The sequence below is a fragment of the Danio aesculapii genome, chromosome 21 (genome assembly GCF_903798145.1).
Source record: "Danio aesculapii chromosome 21, fDanAes4.1, whole genome shotgun sequence".
NCBI lineage: Eukaryota > Metazoa > Chordata > Actinopteri > Cypriniformes > Danionidae > Danio > Danio aesculapii.
The window spans coordinates 13,778,555-13,795,971 of record NC_079455.1 but is presented as its reverse complement, the minus strand read 5'-3'; the positions used below and the strand labels follow the sequence as shown (position 1 = coordinate 13,795,971).

The window sequence follows — 17,417 nt, the reverse complement described above, 5'->3', positions numbered from 1 at the left end:
TACGCGTGGTCACATAGTCTATGGACCACATAGTCCATAGGCTATCTGCGACACGGCACCTCTCACAAAATGTAACTACACGTCGCAACAACGCGTAGTGCAAGCTCTATGATTGGTCCGAAAAAAACAAAACACCAGCGAAGAAACTCAACACAGAGGAACATAAAAACCTACAGCCAGCTAGCATTTTGGAAGTGTTATTGCAGAGCAACAGAAACAGTGTGCAAGTATAAATGCATGGCAACTCGCACTGCATCCGCCATGGGTCACGCTGATCCCTCGACGCAGAAGTATAAACCAGGCTTAAGGTTGAAAGATGTCGAAGCAAAACGAGACGAGGCCTCAGAAGCAAATGCTGATGAGAGACAAATACGACGTGAAATGAAAGCAGAGGAGCTTTTATAAATTAGGCCACAGTAAATTCCACCACTTGCTGTTCTTTTAATTATAATCGTGTAGGGAAGAATCAATGATGTTTTATCATACTAAACACATTTTAAGTTCTGCTATGATGCTGTGCAGCCTAATAAATAGACTCAAATAAAATGGCCAACATATTAAAGTATCTTTGGTGTTTCCCTGTTTTCTATAAAAAACAAACCTGTAATTGAGGTTCTATGGTTTTATAACAACACTGGACCCAGTACATGTTGTTCAATTAATCTGCCTATGATTTGAATATTCTTTTAATCATTTGGGATAATGTGAGTTCATAAACCAAGTTTAAATTTGGATATTTAAATTAAAAAAAAATCTAAAATGTTGTGCCAAATAAGTTTGTGCATGAGGTCATTCACGTGTCCTGGTGTGTGCTCAAATAAAATGACTCATCCCTATAGACACCTCAGTGCATCTTTCCCTGTCTGTCATTACCACTGGCTTATTTGTGAACAGGTTTCTGGCCAAGAGTGCCTTTCTAACATGTGTTTATAAATACCAGCTCCTGTTCCACCGTTAACTCCAGTCATCACCCCTCATATTAACACTATTGTCTGTCATTGTGATCTTTCCCTCCAGGGTGAGTAGGTATATATGGAGACATGCTTCACTCGTCTGAAAAAATGGCAACTGAAACATGTTTACGAATGCGAGGCTAGTGGCTGGCAGGCGCTGGAGATGTTTATGAGTGTCTGTCATGATGATTACCATGGCAGTGGTGTCTTCAGAGCAGCTGGCCAGGATGTTGTCATTGTGAGGACACCAGTCGATGTCCAGAACAGGCCCCGAGTGTCCAACCACTAGAGGGTAGTTTTTGTCCACTCTACCCATCTATAACATAGAAGAACAAAGGACAAAGTTTATGAGGAATATATAGGTTTTGAGAAACACAGACAGCGGAGATCAGAATTAAAGAACGATTGATAATGGAATAATGGAATAATGGAATCTTTGACATTCAAAATTTGAAGGAATTTTAGCTGTGCCTAATATAGCATGCAGATGCAAGTGTGGAAAATAACCAAGGCCATTCATCCAAAACCATTTCTTTCTTAGAAAACACATCTGAAGTAAATTGGAAGTCCTGAATTATTAGCCCCATGTGTATTTTATTCCCCAATTACTGTTTAACTAAGTGGGTTTTTTTCAACACATTTCTAAACATAATAGTTTTAATAACTGATTTCTAATAACTGATTTATTTTATCTTTGTCATGATGACAGTAAATAATATTTTACTAGATATTTTTCAAGACACTTCTATACAGCTAAAAGAGACATTTAAAAGCTTAACTGGGTTAAGTATGTTAATTAAGCTAATTAGGGTAATTAGGCAAGTCATTGTATTACAGTGATTTGTTCTGTAGACAATCAAACAAAAAATATTGCATAAGGGGGTTAATAATTTTGACCTTAAAAAGGCTTTCTTTTCTTTCTGTTTTTATTCTCGCCAAAATAAAACAAATCAGACTTTCTCCAGAAGAATAAATCTATAGCAAATAGTGTGAAAAAATGTCTTGCTCTGTTAAACATCATTTGAGAAATATTTAAAAAAAGAAGGAAAAAAAAAAAAAAAAAAATCACAGGAGGGCGAATCATTTTGAGAACTGTACATCAAAATTAGACAACAGCAATATTTGTAGCACAAAAAACAAGACATTACAACAAATAGAGACCCTTGCTTTGAATGACTTTGAATGATCTGCAATTACAGCACATCACTAGTCTCTCAGACATTACATGTCTGACTCAGGACATCACTGTGTATTTTTTTTTAAAAGTCTTCAAACAAAATGTTTATTCAGCATAATATTTTTGTAAAAACTGATACAATTTCACGGGATCCTTCATGGAAGTTCAGCTAAAAAGAAATGGATTTACTAACAAAATTAATAATAAAAAAATAAAAACTGATTTTTCTAGCAAAAATAATACAAATCAGACTTTCTCCAGAAGAAAAAATATTATAGGAAATACTGTGAAATATTACTGGCTCTGCTAAACATTATTTGGGAAATATTTATTTAAAAAGGAAAAAATAATAATTGACTAACTGTATATCAAAATTAGACAACAGCAATATTTGTATCGCAAAAAAACATTACAACAAGTAGAGACCCTTGCATTGAATGACTTCAGCACATCTACAATTACAGCACATCACTAGTCTCTCACAGACATCATTAGTCTTTCTCAGACATCACCATCTATTTTTTTACAAATAATATTTTTTACTATGATTTTTTTATAATTTTATATGTGTACAATAGAGTATTTGTGAAGTATGAAACACTATAATATTTTTAGCATAGTATAGCATCATATTTTTGTAAAACCTAATAAAATTTCACAGGATCCTTCAATGAAGATTAGCTAAAACGAAGAGGATTTATTAATAAAAAAAATATTTTTGGCTAATTGTACGCCTTGCTGTTTAAACATAATTCCAAGAATACATTTCATAAATAAATAAATAAATAAATAAATTACTGACCCAGTTAGAAGGGGATTTGCATGTATAAATTTTGTAATCCCAAAACATTTAGCTGAATCCCACATTTGGTCTGCCACCAACATGTGACCACATAATCTCCCCTGATTTAAAATAAAAAGAATATTAAAATCATAACACCCAGGAAGTGACATCATGTGGCCCATTTCTACAGGATAGCTCAATCGATTTTCTCAGCTTTTTTCAGAAACAAAAGCAGAGTTCATAAAGTACAACTGTTTGATCATGTTAATAAAAACAAACACATTCTTAAATTTATGCGAAATTTTAAAAAAGCATTATCCTCTTTTTAGTTATGTAGTTTATATATTTAGGTATGTAGCATCCCATTAATGTTTAGTGCTACACGAAAATGGCCAAACAAAATGTATCATTAAATGTTCAGTTTGGTCTCTTAAGGTTGTGCTAACCTCTAACACAACCAAAACACTTCTCTTTTTTTGTTTGTTTTTCAGTTTCATGTCCGAGTTTGGAAATTGCCCAAATTACGTTATCAATTTATAGTTGCTCTCTAAGGACTGTGATGTAACTTTGCTGTTATTTTGTTGTTCTCGTTGAGCCGTTGTTCGCACGTGTTGGCTCTGTGTTCGGCTGCTCCTCCTGGTATGTATTTATAACCCTGTGATGAGGCGTTGAAAAGGGAGTTTTTCTTTTGGCCTGCCTGAGACTGAGCACAGGGGAGATGGAGAGCTGGATATTTATAGCGTGTCTATCCAGGCCTGCTGATAAATGCTCGTGACTCGGCAGAGGAGCCACACTTAAAGGGCATTAACTGATGGACCCTTAGAGAATCCAGACCAACTCACAAATAGCACGCAGTGATGAGATGCACTGCTGCGGATCGATATGCTGTGTTTGACTTTGTCTGACAAAGGTTGCATTTTCATTAGAAACAACTAAAAGTCATGTGATATGCGTTTTGGTGACCTGTTTGTTTTTTAAACTAGGGCCAAGAAACCCCGGGGAACCACAAGGAGGTGTCAGACGATATTTAGAAATGTTGGGGGGGGGGGGGGGGGGTAAAAAAATTATAAAATGTTTAAATAATTTTAAAAGCATCTATTCAAATACGGAAATGAAAAATACTCAACATAAAAAATTGTGATAACAATAACTTAAAAATTTTTATTTTACTAGTAAAAAAAATACCAAGTATAATGACTACATTCAAATAAATATTACAAAATGTGATAAAACAGGTCACACTTTATGGTGTCCTTTTTATATATGTTCCATGTACTCACTATAGTAATTACAATAATCACACATCATTACAGGAACTTACACTAAGGCCCAATCCCAATTCTATTTTTGTACCCCTCAGCATGTTGTGGGACTGCTGTACAGGAGTTATGATTATGGATTATATATTATTATAATTTATTTTAGTGTTTTTTTTAAAGCATGACAGTAAAACATGAACGCGGTTATGAATATATTAAAACATGTTTGTTTGTTGTAAAAATTCGTAATAATGGCAAAAAAAATACTAATTTGTGGATCTCCTTACTTCCAGGTGCAGTTGTGGCTGGTGTATTCTGGAAAATTCTCTTACCCCTTGGTTTCGAGTGTGGTCCTGAAAAATCTTCGTTTGAAGGGGTGTATACCCCTTGCCCTTAGCCCTACACCTTCAAGCTAAAGAGAATTGGGACACCACTACCTCTTCACGGGAACGCGCAAAACAAGGGGTATGGGTAAGAGAAAGGGATAAGGGGTTGAATTGGGATTTAAACCTTTACCATATTCTAAACAAAATTGAATCTACAGGGTGGGCAATTTATATGGATACACCTTAATAAAATAAGAATGGTTGGTGATATTAACGTCCTGTGTGTGACACATTAGTATATGTGAGGGGGCAAACTTTTCAAGATAGGTGGTGACCATGGTGGCCATTTTGAAGTCGCCATCTTGGATCCAACTTTTGTTTTTTCAATAGGAAGAGGGTTGCGTCACACATCAAACTTATTGGGAATTTTACAAGAAAAACAATGGTGTGCTTGGTGTTAACGTAACTTTAGTATATGTGAGAGGGCTCATGAAAAAATAATGTGCCACAAACAGGACATTAACATCACCAACCATACCCATTTTATTAAGGTGTATACATATAAATGGCTCACCCTGTATATTGAACCTTTATACAAAAAGCTACATACAGTAGATGTCTTTTATAAGATGGGGGTCTGTTACATAAAGATGATCATATTTGGCTGTCTATAAAACCAAAAGATCTGAATATCCCTGTTGAAAATAACCTCAGAATCATATTTTTATGAGATCTGAACAATAAACCGCATTGAAAAAAATGTAATTCCATTCAATCAAAAAAGAAATCTAACCAAATGGCCTTTGTTATAAAGAAGGGTAACATAAACCCTTCATTAACACACCGTTAAAACACTCCTAAAAATAAAGGTGCTAGAAAGAAGTGACAGTAAGTTTCGGTTCCCTGAGGAAGCTGAGATTCATTTCTGAATACAAGGATCAGAAAGCATCTTCCAGTTGTTTGGGTTTCTGTTATGCAATGCAATTATGTACAGATATTTTAGCTGTTTCGCTACTTTTTGAAACCACTGCATCTGTGCAGCTCTAACCTGATGATTAAATTTACATTGTTAGTGTCAATTTAAGGACTTTATAATAGAACATTTGTTGACATACTGAAGTCATAAACACAATAAACAAAACATGCTTACTATTTCAGTATAGTGTCAGTATTTGTGATAAAAAAAACTAAGATTAAATAAGAAAGAAATGCACGGTGTCAAAATTCAATAGTATCAGGATGCAGCTTTGATGATGCAAGCTGGATTATCTCAAAAGACTGGAGACTGGATCTCCCAAAGATGCAATGTCACAAACAATGCACTCAATGGAGCTAGTGACGTCACTGAGAGGGGTAGGGTTAAGGTTGGGATTAGGTGAGCGCATTAAAAAGCATTGTATGCAGATCAGATTGCATCTGCACCAGGTCTGCATCCAGACCTCTCTCACTAAATTAGCTAGATTTTCCAGTAGCTTGACAGACAGCTTAGCTATATGATACAATATAGCCTTCCCAGTAGCTAACTGCGGAGTAGCCTGACAACAGTTTGGGTGTGTCTCAGTCAGCCAAGTTCATGGACATGAATTTGGGCACTGGTAAGAACAGTGAGGAGCTTGGTTCACTGCATATTGGGACACATCGAGAGTGACATGAGAACAGCCTCATTGTACAACATCAAAACTAGAAATCATAAACATAACAGAACAAATATTTTTAATATATTAAGTTTTTAAAAGTACATTATACATAAATAATTTGACTGTTTCATTTACCAGCAACATTTTAACAATTAAACCATTCTAAATGTTTGCTAGATAGTTACTAAACTGTCTAGCTATGTTAATTCATGTTAAAAATAAATAAATAATAGAATAATAATCTCTTAGAAAACATCTCTCATTTGTAATTGTTTGACGATTCACATGATTCATATTTTGCGCTTCTGAACTTCCATTAATTGTAATAGATGCTCCCTGATTTTCAAAGTGAACTGGAAGAATTTTGCAACACCCTAATCAGTGCCCTGACTACTGAATAAGGATGCTGATAAAGACACCGCTTTAATGAACCTGCAATGGTCTGAAGCAGCACAGTGTCATCATCACATGTCAAGTTCACATACGACAATAAGGCGTGTCCCAAATTGCAAACTTACGCACTATTTTAAGCCACTTTATAGTATAAATAGCACAAATTAGTGCATTCACACTGAAAATCGAAAAAAAAATTCTTATAAGTGCACTTTAAATACCCAGATAACGCACTTATTCAACTGTAAAAATTAAGTGTGGAATGTTGTACACTTCATGCACCCAACGATATAGCAGTTTTGGTCACGTAGCAGAAGAGAAGTAGCTAAATGTCAATTTTCTCTTACGTACAGTTAATGAATATGCCACTTCCTGGTGGTGAATACACTTGTACTCATGATAGTTACTATTTGGTATTTTGGTATTTATTTCTATAATTTGGCAACGATTAAACGTCATCAGAGAAACAGCTTGAATTTTCTTTTTAGTAAAAAAAGTGTTGGTGTTTCATTTTGGAAGACACTAAACTCCACACTACGCAGTTTAGTGTATACATGCATAAGTAAATAGTGTGTATATTGACCACGCAACAATACTGTATAGCAGATATTTGTCAATAAATCTCGTGGTTTAACATTTATTATTTTTATGAATACATTACTGTCATTTTCACATAACAACAGTTAAAATTCAATCCATAAAATATTGTAATAGTTGGAAATGAACACAAATCAACAAGCAAGTGCTGCATTAAAATGTCTTACCAAAATGGAAGCGTATGTCACTTTTTGAGAAAATGCTACAGTGTGGTTAATATAATTCAATTATTTAGTTATTGTTTCCCAGTGATGAGTTGCATCTGGAAGGGCATCCGCTGCATAAAACAAATGCTTAATAAATTGGCAGTTCATTCCGGTGTGGCGACCCCAGATAAATAAAGGGACTAAGCTGAAAAGAAAATGAATGAATGAATGAATATTTAGTTATTGCACTGCTACATTTGTTGTAGTTTTTTCTCTGATTCTTGACAGTCAGGAAACTGCGTAATAGACATTATAATTGTAGTGTACTGTTTCAAGTGCCAAATGTTTCACATGAAATTAATGATTATTTATTTTTCTATATAAGCCTTTTGTGGAAAAAAAACTAGCCTCAATGTAAATAGCTACTTTTAGAAAGTAACTTGTAGTGTAGCTAGCTACGTTTTTTTTTAGAAGTGAAGTTTTTACAGTAGCTAATCTACTTTTACTGAAGAGTGGCTTGTAGCTTATCAAGCTACATTTTTAGAGAAGCTTCCCCACACACTTAAAAAACATGATCATAAGTGTAACTATTTCATTGTAATGCAAGCTGCTGAGGGGAAACAGATTAGAGAAGATGGCAATGGATGATGGGGATTACATCAACTCAGAAACGCTTACTTATCATCTCTAAACTGCGGTGTATGTCACTGAGGTGCTTTCAGACAACATATGCAGGTTGTGTACCCTGTTTCCATGGGGTTCAAACGTTACCTCAGTGAGGGTGTAATGAAGCCCCATGGGGGATGGGGGATTTAACATGAGCTCGGCTGAGGCTCTTTAACATACATACCCACAAACACAGTCCCATAAAGATTAAAGAATAGACTTTTCATGTATGAAGTCCACCATAATCAGAACCACAAACTTCATTATTGTAACATGACAATGTATTACAGACAGATAATGCAGAACTGCAGTGCTGAGCACAACTTAAAAGGATAGTTCACCACAAAATGGTGACACTTTAACAACATTTTATTATATTGGATATAATATTTTTACACATGCTAGCATAAGAAAACTGCTGGGGTTTCCATGTCAGCACTACATATTTAACAACAGCAAAAAAGTCAGACCAAAGGTTCTGAGTCAAATCTGCTGTGAAATTTACTGCTAAGTCTGATATTTAGCAGATCAGACAAGTGTTTAATGCTTCGCTAACACAGTTTAACTGCATTACAATGAGGCCTGCCATTACTAGAACTATCACACTGTTTCTTCATCTGCTTGACCATATTGATTCATCTACACCAGTGATTTCCAAAGTGAGGGTCGGGACAATGTGCGTGGTGATTTCCAAAAATCCAAAAATTATTTAATTAAACTATTCAAATTACCATACTTTATCTATAACCTACAGAAGAAAAAACAATATGCAAATAAAAAGCCATCAACCTTTCAATTTTTTGCAGCCCTTGAGGTGATTACGTTATATTAAAGACAGAGCACATTGATTTTATGGCATCAGGTTAAACTTCTTGACAACTTTTATGGCCCTCACGTATATTAAAAATAAATACAGGCCACAACTGAACATGGAGGATGGTCTCCGAGTGGCGTTCTGCAAAATTAAATTATGAATAGACTTGGGCCTATTGGTATGTGTGCACTGTTGTGTGCAAAGTTTATATATTATAAGGTTATTTATATATTTATACCCACCTCAGAAGATATGGGGGAGTCACGAGTCACTAACATTGTTATTTTGCGGGTCATGGGCTGAAAAGTTTGGGAACCCCTGATCTACACGATACAACTGTGTGTTGCGATCAGGGCCACCTCAACCTTGAGGCCCAGAATGCAGTGTTCATTGTCAAAATACAGAATTTTTTTACATGTTTCAAACCTTCATGAGTTTCTTTCATCTGTTAAACAGGAAATAAGACATTTTGCAAAACATTGGAAGCCTGTACCCACTGATTTTCATAGTATTTGTTTGTCCTACTATGGAAGTCAATGGTTACAGGTTTTCAACTTTCGACCTCAAAATACCTTCATCAATGTTCTACAGAATAAAGAAAAAGTTTAGAATCACATGAGAGTGAGTAAACAGTCAATAAATATTCTTTTTTTAGGTGAACTATCCCTTTAAAAACATGCCCAATAGTGTATGTTGTCATTAGGTAAATAATGAAAAACGTATACACTGTAATTAAGACACAAAACCACATATTTGCATTAGAGCATGAGATTCACTTTGGGGAAAAACAAATTGTGGTCTGAATTGGATTCAAATGCACAGAGCATTAGGTTGTGCCCTGCTCTCACAGACATGTTTGAGCGTCTCTCTCCTCATGTCTCTTACCTTTGAGAGAGGCATCACCAGAAAGGCTCCTCCTCCGCTGGACTCCACTATAACTGCCAGAAACTTTGGGTTAACCGCACAGAAAGAGCTGTCCCATGTCACTTTGGAAACCCGGATATCATCGTAAGCTTGATCTGCCTTCACCGCCTGCCCAAAAACATGCCGGAACTTACTCTGGCGCACAATGCTGCGACTCATGGCTGTCAAACAGAAAGAAATTGAAAATATTCAGTTATTAAAAAATGTGAAAAAAAATATATAAACTTAATTTGCGTCAGAACTGGCAGTTCCTACCACTGTGGCGACCCATGATAAATAAGGGACTAAGCAGAAGGAAAATGAATGAATGAATAAATTGATCAGATATGGAGAAACCCAATCATTGGTTACATTTTCATATAGTTTTGGGCTCAGTAATAATTATTCAGTAATTAAGATCACATTGTTTGATTTAGATCAATACTTTTTTTTTAATAGAAACAAAACTTTTTCAATTTTGTATATTGAAGTATCGTATAGTAAGCACAGCATACAATATTGTATAAAATAAATTACAGTCAATATAATATAAATAGACGTGTGGCTGAGACCAACCTGTATTTACAAATTATAGTTACAGTTGAAGTCAGAGTTATTAGCCCCCTTTGATTTATTTTTTTTACTTTTTTAAATATTTCCCAAATTATGTTTAACAGAGCAAGGAAATTTTCACAGTATGTCTGTTAATATTTTTTCTTCTGGAGAAAGTCTTAATTGTTTTATTTCGGCTAGAATAAAAGCAGTTTTTAATTAAAAAAAAAAAAACATTTTAAAGTCAAAATTATTAGCCCCTTTCAGCTATATTTTATTCCGATAGTCAACAGAACAAACCATCATTATACAATAACTTGCCTTGTTAACCTAATTAACCTAGTTAAGCCTCTAAATGTCCCTTTAAGCTGTATAGAAGTGTCTTGAAAAATATCTAGTAAAAAAAATTTTTACGGTCATTATGGCAAAGATAAAATAAATCAGTTATTAGAAATGAGGTATTAAAACTATTATGTTGAGAAATGTGATGAAAAGATCTGCTCTCTGTTATACAGAAAACTGGGAAAAAAATAAATGGGGGCTAATAATTCAGGGGGGCTAATAATTCTGACTTTAACTGTATTTATGTACAACTTATGTATTTGAACCAAACTTATTCTTGTTTTATTATGTAAACTACTGATGGCATTTCTTATTAATTTAAAATAAAATGTTGCCATGTAGACTTTCACTGCATACATTTCAGACATGTTTATATTACTTTTTAAACACAATACGCAATATACAATACCAATGTTTTAACTGTTTAATCATCAGAAGATTTAAGAAATCAATATTTGTGGAATAACCCTAACTTTCAATCACAAGAAATGAAATTATTCTGACCAATTATCAAAATGCTCTAAATGGCATTTGTTTATTTCAAATTTATGAGACATTTATGGAAAAAATCTAATATTTTACTTAACATTTTATTTAAACCCAAATCTAATAAATCCAGACAGAGAATTTTCAAGTGGTCTTTTTAATTTTGTCCATAAATGTATGATTGTAATTAATTTAACATTGTACTATCTATTTATAAATATATATTTGTAACTTTATATTATGAATATACATTGTAACTTACTGTAACTATATCTGTAACTTTTTTCTAAGCAACTGCAAGTTGTTAAATTGCTTATTAATGCCACTAAGATGTGTTATTATTATCATTATTAAAAATACACTTTACCCCCATTTGTCATTTTAAATACTATTATATAGAAAAATTGAACAATATATTTTATATTCACAAGATAAAAGCACCCTAAATAGCTTCTAAGGAACAACAGAATATTAACCATGTTCAGAGAGTGTTAAAAAATAGGAAATTAGCCATAGAATTAAAAATGCAGTCTTGCATGAGAACATGAGGTGTAGATAATAAAGTTTTTTATTCAGAATTGCAAATTTTACTTTAAACATATTGCAACAAACTAATGGTCATTTTATGCCAGCAGCCAGACATGTTGCTTTCTTCTGATTTTAAAGAAATTCAGAAATAGTATACACAAGTGATGGTCAAGCGGCTTACATCTGATTTAGCAAGCTATCCTGATAAATTAGATTTACAGCATCCACAAGTTTTTATCTACATCATGTAACAAAAATATTATAGATGACTAGGATTGTATTGCATTACTATTTTTTTGTTTCATTTATGCCTTTGGCTCTTTTATCACCACTTTGAATTCAGTTGTGTAAAGTAAAAAATTACAAATACTTCAATTACTGTAATTGGGTATTTTTATCAGGAATTCTAATTTACTCAGTAGTTTTAAAAAATGTGTACTTTTACTTCGACTTGAGTTCATTTTTAGTGCTGTATTAGTACTTTTACTCCATTACTTTCCTTCAACCTGCAGTTACTACTTTATTTTCTTGTCTCTGGAGATTGGCTAAATTAGATCTATCAGTCCTGTGATTCTTGTCCAATCAAATTGCACATAGAAACGGCATCATACTGAACAACCTCAAGACATTAGCGCTTCATAAATGCAACAAACCGTTTGGAAGCATTAAAAATGTGCAAGAAGATGTCTAAAATCTTTACATGCAATGATCGAGAGATTTTATAGAATGTATGTTACCAATGAGAGATGAATGTTTACCGTATAACCAACAGTACCAAATGCCCTTAAACAATTACTAATGCAGTACAGAATGTTACGTTTTCAGACACACATGCACAAATTGCATATAAACGCATGAGCCATTCACATCGTAATACTCATTACTCCTGAGTACTTTTGAAAGGGCTACTTTTTACTCATACTTTGAGTATTATTTACAACAGATACTTTTATTCTACTTGCACTACATTTTTGGGCAAGTAATGGTACTTTTACTTGAGTATGATGTTTCAGTACTCTTTCCACCACTGTTTGAATTTAACTTGTAGATATTGATAAAACTCATAATAACGCAGCATATTTGCTTATCAAACATATTAACAAAAAAAAGCTGAAAAAAAAAACACTTTCTACAAGTGTTGTAACCCATTCTAGTACAACTGTTAGTTGTAACAACAGAACTAATTTACACATGCATAATTTACACTAACTCTAAATTAATTTTGCTATTCATTTACTTCACATCCATGATGCACAGTAGGTTTTGTTTGTTAAACTTCCGTAGAACAGTGATGAACAGTTTTAGCTTAAACTGTGGTCTTATTTCTTAAAAAGCAATGGGTGAAACATGCATCTAAAACAAACAACAGTTATGTTCTTTTTGCTCTTGATGATACACTGATATTTTATGAAATTAAAATATGCCCAAGAAACTGAACATGAATTGCAACATTATTAAATCCAGCAACCTTGACGTAAGACTATGTCCATGACATGTTCATCATGAAAAAATAAATATTGGTAAATATTGGTGTTAAATAAAGTAAATATTGTTCAGTTTCTTACCCTAACTTATAATTTTGCTTATAAGACATCACTGTATAGGGCTATCGTGAGGAGACACAGGTAGGCTTATAAACTTAGTTTAGCGTTATTGTTGTTGTTTTTTTGCGTCTCAAAGTACCAGTAGACAATTTATGAATCTACAAATACCACATTTTCAGCTATAGCAAAAATTCGCTCAGAAATCGTGTTAGTCTACTGGTAAAATATTGTGCCTATTTATATTTTAGCTGGTCTGAGGACGAGGAAACTACCAGCAAGTTTTCATTTTGGGTGAACTATCCCATTAAACCCCGTTCAGAATGCATTCTCTTTAAACCACACAACAGTTTGTCCCATGTGAGGAGGCCCCCACTGTCTTCAGACACGGTCACTTTCCTAATATAGTCATGCCAAACTGACCATGTGTCTGCCCCTCTGTCCCCTCCTGACAGGACCCTTCTACAATCACAAAGCGACAGAATGAAAATATGCCAGTGCCAACACATACATACTGCGCTTTCCTGCTCAGTAAACTCCTTCCCGCACACCTGTCTTTAATTAGTCGTATTTCTCAATGAACCAGCAAAGCGCGCAGCCCTGTTAAATGCAATGATGATGTCACAACCTGTTTGGAGCTGAACTTTACTAAACGCGTGTCGTCACAATGCAGCATTTTATCGTGAGGAACTGCGTAACTGTCGGTCAGATGAGCCACTTACCTGTGTTTTTGGGGAATACACGATGTTTCCGCTTTTAACCCTGCTCTCCCCCTTCCTCGAGACGGTGAACGGCTCCTCTTGACGCTGCGCTTTACACAACTGTCTCGTTTATTTCAGGTCACAAACTCGCAGAACTAACGTGAGTTCCTCCTCACTGGTCGTTCCTGAACATCCAGCAGGAGAGAGAGCGATCCATCTGGGGGACTGGACTAGAGCACAGACAGGGGTGCACATGTATGGCAAGCCATTTTTACAATCATGCAAGGCATCGATTAAGTTTCTCTCTATAGCTTTATATCTATCTCAAAAAGTAACACTACATGAAACACTACATGAAATAGAAAAAATAAATAAATATTCCAATGTATGATCTAAACCTCCTGCAAAGTACATATAATAATATAAAACTGGTTTCATGACACCAGAGCAGCAGCCAGCACATTGAGTTTACCAAATGAATTAGACGTGGTAAATATGTGAAAATTAATGACAAAAATCATTGAATTATTAGAAAATAATGCACCTGATGTAAAGACATGGCCCTGACACATGGCCCCATGTTTCTTACGCATCACCACCAATGCATTTTTATTTTTGACTGTTGGGGCTGCACTTTTCAGCCCACTGATTTCCATTAATAAGCATGCGAATACTGCAAATTCCCATCATGTGAATTAATGGGACCAATACAACATTAAAACATCTATACAGAAATGTAAGTTTTAGAAAAATTAACCGCATCATCTAATATTGTTCCACATGAAATGTTGTAAAACCACGTTTCGTAACTTTTTGAGGTAACACTTAATACAATAAATACATGAATAATGATGTATTACTATGTAAACTAAACATTACTTCATTCTGATTTAATTATGAGGTATTAATTAACATTTAAGTTTAAGTTAAATGTAACTACCACAAACTCATGAGCTGTTAATGTATAATTATGTCATGACTTTACTTGGAGGGGCACATCACAATTAACTCATCCTTAACCACTTATGAACTCCTGTGTTTAAACTTTTCATGTTAATGTTGACTGAATGCTTTTATATTGTCATTCAGTGTAAACACACTAGACGGATGTACATAAGGAGTTCTTGAGTAGTTAAGAATAGGTTAATGATGATGTGCCCCTCCAAGTAAAGTCATGATATAAGTATACATTAACAATAAAATAAGCATGAACTAACATGGTAAACAATACATTAACAAACAAGAATATACTAACAAGTAATTAAGGTAGCCGTTATTCACACATGAACTCATGGGACTCACGTTGTAGTTTAAGTTAGTTCATGATTAGCGCATGCATTAACTCATCATTAGTGCATAATAAAGTAATGCTTAATCAACATATTAACACATTATTAGTTAAACTTTTTGATTTAGTGGCTAATTTGTATTTATTTTTACAATCTCATTTGTACATTTAATACACTTATCTCTAATCCCCCAATGGGGGTGTTGTTAAAGCCAGTACACACCAAGCCGACTCCAAACAACTAGCACCAAAGAAACCCAAATGTGTTGTCGTCTTGTATTGGCTACGAGCTCCAACTTTAACCCAACAAGAGGTGACGTGTGGAACACACCAAACCAACTAGCCCAGCGGTGTCCAAACTCGGTGCTGAAGGACTGGTGTGCTGCATTGTTTCGCTCCAACTTGCTTCAACACCTGCCTGGATGTTTCTCAGACGATTCAATTTTTATCACTCGATTGAATGGGCATCATCAGTGGTTATCAGCTGATATGGGCCAGTAGGGGCTTTCTGCCTAGGCTTAGAAGGCTGCTATCATCCATCTACATGGTTAATTAGCTATAGATTACATGCGGCTGCAGCCAGAGGTTAACAAGAATTATTTATATTATTTATTAAGTTTCCCATTAATTGTATTTTATTAACATCTGCCTCTACCCCAACCTTAAACCCAACCGTCACAGTAATGTAAAAACAGATCTGGAGTACCATTAGTATAGCTGATTATCCATGTGGATGGATGATAACAGCCTTCTGAGCCTACCAGTAGGCGCAGAAGGCCCCTACTGGCCCATATCTAATAACCACTGATAACGGCCATTTAATCGAGCGAGAACTTTCGAAGCGGGTGTGTTTCTACTATACCTAGAAAGAGCTTAATTTGCTGATTCAGGTGTGTCTAATTGGGGTTGGAGCTAAACTCTGCCTGACACCAGCTCTCCAGGACTGAGTTTGGACACCTCTGAACTAACCTGGGGATCATTTCCGAAAACCGTCTTTACATTTACATTGTCATTTAGCAGACGCTTTTATCCAAAGCGACTTACAAATGAGGACAAGGAAGCAATTTACACAACTATAAGAGCAGCAGTGAACAAGTGCTATAGACCTTGTTTAACCAACTAAGGTCCGCAAGTTCCGTCGTTACAAGCATAGTTTGTTGATTTGCCAAAATCCATCGTTCCAATGAACATTTCAAAACTGTGTTAAACGCGATATTTATGTTACTTCTCCAAAGCTTGTAAAAAAAAAAAAAAAGCATACTTTAATGCTTTTAATAAAAATATATAAATAAATTAATAAACAATATCCTACTTAATAATCATCATCATCATTAATATGACTAATATTATTAAAGTAGGATTTTCTTATTTCCCAATAAATAATTAATATTACATTTCATTTCCTAATAAATAATAAATAGTACATTTCATTTCCTAATAAATAGCCTCATTATTTGTTTATTTTTATGATTTATATATGATATTAGAATACGTGTTAGCTTTTGTAATCTCATGTTTTAGAATATAATGAATATGTAATGTTCTCAATAATATTGGTAAAGGAAACACAGGCCCTATATGTTCCATTTACATAAATTTCAATTAATATGGAAAGCGAGTGCATGTGTTTACCAAAATAATATTGGATTTTTTTTAATGCGTGTTTGTGTAAAACAATATAATTTGCAAAGAAATTATGGGGTTCTTCTCTAAAGAAGTTGTTACTCCACCCCCTTTAGAACATTATTATGGGTGTTTTATGTTATAACTAACATGGTTCAACTGATGGATCTGCGACAAGGCAACTGTTTTGGGAAACACTCATCACTACATCGTTTTTTCCCCAAACAATGCATCGCTACGTCGTTGTTTGGGAAACACACGCCAGACTGATGCTGAACGACAGACCAACGAGGATTTGGTATGCCCTGGCACTTAGGGATGGGATTTGGGGGTATGCCTCCTTTTAAAAATGATATTCAAATAAATAAAGTTGCATTTAATTGTATAAGAATCAGCCACTTTTCGGACAATACATTTCTTTATGAGATCGTGCTGGTCTTTCACATGTAATTTTAACACAAGAAATTCATGTGACACTCATTTGGCTTTCCTGTAAAGGTATCATCATGATCTGTGAAAACATAATGCTTATTTCATCTAAAACTCTGAGCTGCACTGGTCGTGATGCAGTTTATTATCTTTATACGTAAAAAATCATAATCATTATAAAATGATTTAAAAATTCATTAAAAAACATTTATAAATCAGGTCTGTTTGCCTGGCACACATCTATTTTTGTGTTATATGAATGAACTAAATGA

General features: G+C 34.3%; 1 protein-coding gene across 1 annotated transcript in view; it reads right to left on the bottom strand.

Annotated features, from left to right (window-relative positions):
- The window catches only part of LOC130214890 (coronin-6-like), a 29,612-nt gene extending 15,595 nt beyond the window's left edge, over positions 1-14,017 (bottom strand). The window contains 3 exon segments of the mRNA XM_056446743.1: positions 1,147-1,269; positions 9,638-9,837; positions 13,827-14,017. Coding sequence (XP_056302718.1) covers positions 1,147-1,269; positions 9,638-9,835 — 321 coding nt within the window. The 5' untranslated portion in view covers positions 9,836-9,837; positions 13,827-14,017.
- Positions 14,018-17,417: the final 3,400 nt, after the last annotated feature.